At 39.6% G+C, this 4,604-nt stretch overlaps 1 protein-coding gene across 1 annotated transcript in view; it reads left to right on the top strand.

Annotated features, from left to right (window-relative positions):
• Lrrc63 (leucine rich repeat containing 63) overlaps positions 1–3,170 on the top strand; it is a 56,008-nt gene extending 52,838 nt beyond the window's left edge. Inside the window, exons 9-10 of the mRNA XM_023700184.1 lie at positions 1,192–1,431; positions 2,833–3,170. Of these exons, the coding sequence (XP_023555952.1) occupies positions 1,192–1,431; positions 2,833–3,067 (475 nt within the window). The 3' untranslated portion in view covers positions 3,068–3,170. The remainder of the gene's footprint in view (positions 1–1,191; positions 1,432–2,832) is intronic.
• The last annotated feature ends 1,434 nt before the right edge of the window (positions 3,171–4,604 follow it).

The raw sequence follows: 4,604 nt of genomic DNA, 5'->3' as shown, positions 1-4,604 counted from the left end.
CATCTTGTACAGCAATTAACCACTAGGAAGAATGTAGCAATGTGTTAATTATTGAAACTGTCCTATGAATTTGACTTGAAACTGTCTCATTGATATTTATCAATAAAATTATGGGAAAAAATTATAAAATACTCAGTGTTTCCGTGAGGGGGGGGGAGATTTACCTTTGGAGAATTTAACGAGTGAATATGCAATACAGGAAAAGACTAGGGTGGGCCAGATAGCTCAGAACATTAAAGCACCTGCTTAGGCAGAGCGCAGCATCCAGGATTTGATCCTCAGCATGCCGTGCCAGCCCTTCCCTCAGGGCGCGCTGAGATGGCAATTGAGACTGGGTGTGGTAGTGCATGCTGTAATCCCAGCGCTTGGAAGGCTAAAAATAGGAGGATCACTGTGAGTCTGATCTACGTAGTGAGACCCTGTAGACCCTGTACTAAACTACAAAAAGAAAAAGACTGTAAGTAGAATCCAGAGGCCACCAGCTGATCACTACCTAAAGCCCACATATTAACCTGTTCACCTGTAATACATTTGACAAGTTGCACCAGCCTTGGATTTGATTTTTATATGGACCTTATGAACACATACTGGTGTTTTTTGTTTGGGGTTTTTTTTTTTTGCTTCCAACAATAATTAGAAAGAAGATAAGTAGCTATAAGAAACAGTATTCAGAGAAGTAGAACATGAAAAAATTCAATCCTGTTTATTCTCTTTTCAATAAAGAAGCAAGGGCCATTAGAAAAAACTGAAAGCTCGTGTGACTGTGGTGTTGAAAAGTCAAAGTGTAATAGCACATGACATGCTTTCATAGCATGAATTTCATCATTTTCATTAGACTTAAAAATATGTTGATGTTCAAGTTTTCTGTGTATATTATTTATTATACTTACATAATATTTATTAGTTTTCTAGGTTTGTGGGTATTTCTTTTTCTATGATGATGATATGTTACAAAGATTCCAAGCACATGCTTTTACTACACCATTTGCACACAGGCACTTACGTGTGTCATAACACATTGGTTCAGTTTGCTTTCATAAATGCCCTTGACTCTGATGAAATGTAAAGTATAGACATGTTTTATTGCTATTAAGTTTGTTGTCAATTTTAAAGAATGTGAGGCTAGAATTATAGTTGAGTATCATAAGTTGCATGACTCAATTTTATAGTTTAGTTTTCTTTATTTTATAGATCACTTGAAAAACTGAATATTGATGGAAATTATTTGTTTCACTTGCCACCTGGAATTTTGAAGCTCAACCTGACAGCGATCTCTTTTGAGAATACTTTTACTAATCATAGGTTTTGGACAGAGACTTCTTTGAATAGTCCACCAAAACTTACTCACATTACGTCTTTGTTCATTGTCAGAAATAGTCTATATACGTCTTATGACATGATGCCAGGGAAAATAAAGAGATTACTAAAATAGTGAGTACATTATAAAATATTTTTAGCCAAAGTACACTTTTTCTCCTTTTTCCTTTCTCCCTCCCTCCTTCCCTTCCTTTCTTCCCTGCTTCCTTTTTTTTTCTTAATGTGGTACTGAAGATTTGAATTCAGGACCTCATACAGTGACCTATAGCATGAGGTTTTTTAATTTTACTTGAGACAGAGTTTCACTAAGTTGTCCAGGCTAGCCTTGAACTTGTACTCCTCCTGCCTCAGCCTCCCTAGTAGCTGAGATTATATAGGCCTGTGCCACCACATTCAACAAACATGACACTTCTGAATACTTTAGTTTTATTTACCAGAGGGCCAAAGGACAGTGTTAGTAACATATCTGCATACCATACTACACAAAAAACTATATATACATGAGTCTCCACATTTCCCCTACTAACTTTTCAAGTACAATAGTATAGTCTGAATTTAGTCCATTTCGTAATATTCTCAAGTTACTACTTAACTCCAAAACTGAAGGTGGTTTGCTGAGGTGGGCCTTGTGACAGACCCATAGGTCACGGGGCTGTGCAGCCCTGAAGGGAACCCTGGGACCCATTCCCTTCCTCCTCTTCTTTTGCTTCCTGACCATGTGATGATTTCATTCTGCTACTTGCTCCTACCATAATGTGCTACCTCACCACAGACCCCAAACAACGGTGCCAATCAATACTGAACTGCAATCTCCTAAACTGTGAGCCAAACTAAAAGTTTTCTTCAGAAGTTCGTTGTCAGGTACTTTGTTGTAGTGACAGCGAGGTGGCTGACACAGCAGGCAGCTTGAACAAACTAGCAAGCACTGGAGAAACTGAAAACAGTGGTTAAAGGTGTACTGATAGGGAACCAGGCCCAGAAATTTTTTATATTCATGTATGGAGATGTCAATGCTCATAAAATTTGATTGCACCTGAGAAAGGAAAATAATAATAGTGATAATCCCTGAGGGCAAAACTTGTTTCTACAGAATTAAAACCAAACTAGTGAATGGTAAGTACATATGGGGGGAAAAATGCTAGTCAGGGCTGGGGATATATCTCAGTGGCACAGCACCTGCCTGTCAAGCACAGAGTCCTAGGTTTGATTCCATGCACAAAAAAAGAAAAGAAAAGAAAAGAAAGAAAAAAGAAGAAAAGAAAAGAAAAGAAAAGAAAAGAAAAGAAAAGAAAAGAAAAGAAAAGTGTAAGTGGGGCCAGGAGAGTTCACCACAAGATAAGGAACCTGAACCTGAGCTTATGGAGTTTAATGTGAAACCAAACCAAGGGCCAAGTAGTCCCAGAGCACGTCTCTCTCAAGAGCAAACGCTACACTATGGACATAGTTGACTTTAGCACAGTGTTTAGACTTTAGTAAAAACTGTTAAATATTAACTGGGTGTTTCCTCCATTTCAGCACGGCCAGGTGTGAATGGTGTCATGGGCCCAAGTTTGGTGAAGGTTTTGGCATCATCCGATCCTGCAATATTTTTGGAGTGTCCCAGCTTCCTATTATGTTTCATGTCTGTTCTTCTTCCTGTTATAGAGAATTAAGAGAAAGCAGTTTTATTTTTGAAGGTTTTTTGGGCAGAAAATTAACTTTAAATATGGACTGGGTAAGAAAGGCCAGTGACGTATCATACCATCCATAAATGCTGATTCAGTTCATGTCTTTGATTGAGAGCACATGCTCTGAATGGAAGATGCTAGAGTCCTCAGAGATTGTCCTTGTGTGACCATAACTCTTCATTAAAGTTGAGATTGTTAAGAAGTTGTGGCAGAAGAATTACTCTGGAAGGATTAGTCATGAGCCTTTGAATTTTCAAGGAAGATCAAGACATTTCTTTCATGACCAGTTTACTGTAGAAAGATAGTTGTTTTTTAGGTGTGGTCTTTTCACACATTCCTGTGAAATGACAAGGTGGAACTTCAAAGTCATCCCTGAGTTTTGCGGTGTATGTGACTTCCAAGTCACACATCTATGTACTCAGTGTTTGTGCATTTTAGTGAAAATCCATCTAGTGGCAGCTTTCTCAATTGAGGTCTGTGTTTGTAAATAAAGTATTACTCCTCTTTGTAGTTGTTTGAATTTACTCTCACGCTCTCAAAGAAGAAAAGCAAATACAATCACTAATAGTTACCCTCATCTTTATCACATACAACTCAAATGCAGTTTTAGCCTGATTCCACATGCCAGCACTACCTGTACCAAGGCAGTGGGTGACAGCCCAACAAGAAAAAGAATTTACGCAGTTACCTTGCAAAGAAACATGCACCCATAATAGAGCTTGGTAAGAGAAAAAGCATCCTGGTGTCATAGCATTAGATGGCACAGGATCCTTGAATGTATAACTTTATGTGTAGTTAACTTACTTCTAGAGCACTGCCAGTTAAACTTAATCAAATGTGGTGGTTCAAAGGTGTGTAGTTCATGAGAGGATGTCAGAAGAATTACATCATGTCAGAGTCATACACATCATTTAATATTTAAGATAAAGCAAAGTAATTTAAAAAAAAATGTATTTATTTGATACAGGATCTCGATACTCAGCTCAGACTCATAGTGGTCCTCCTGTCTCAGCATTCCCAATGCTGGAGTTACAGGCGTGTACCACCACACCCAGTTTTGGGGCCAGCACAGTGCGCCCAGGGTTCCAGGACAGGAACAGCATGCAGTACCAGGTATTGAACACTGGACCTTCCAGGCAGGTGCTTATGCCACCAGGCTATCTCCCCAGTCCCAAAATAATTTTTTTGACTACAAAATTCATTAAATTTGGATGCCTAACCAGGTGTGGAGGCACACACCTATAATTAAGGCACTCTGGGGGGCTGAGGCAGGAGGCTCATAAGTTCAAGCCCAGCCTGGGTAACTTAGCATGACCCTTCCAAATAAATCTGGAATGTCTGCAAAGGCCATAAACTCCAAAAGCTTAGTCCCCACCTACCATTGGTAAGTGGAACAGGCTGTAAGAGAAGGGGCCTTAGGAAAGGAAGCCAAGTCACTTGGGAACTGCTTTGGGAGGGGATTTGGAACCCTGGTTCTTTCCTGCCTCTTTGATTCTGCTGCCATAAGTGAGCAGACCTTCTCTACCTTGCTGTCTTACCATGATCTACTGTGCTGCCAGAGACCCAGAGTGGCCATGGACTGAGCCCTCTGAAGGTCTGGGCCAAAAGTGCACTTGCTTC

This window comes from Octodon degus, unplaced genomic scaffold, assembly GCF_000260255.1.
Source record: "Octodon degus isolate 3935 unplaced genomic scaffold, OctDeg1.0 scaffold00122, whole genome shotgun sequence".
Classification (NCBI taxonomy): Eukaryota; Metazoa; Chordata; class Mammalia; order Rodentia; family Octodontidae; genus Octodon; species Octodon degus.
Note: the sequence above shows the minus strand (reverse complement) of the source record. Positions and strands in the feature narration are given on the sequence as shown.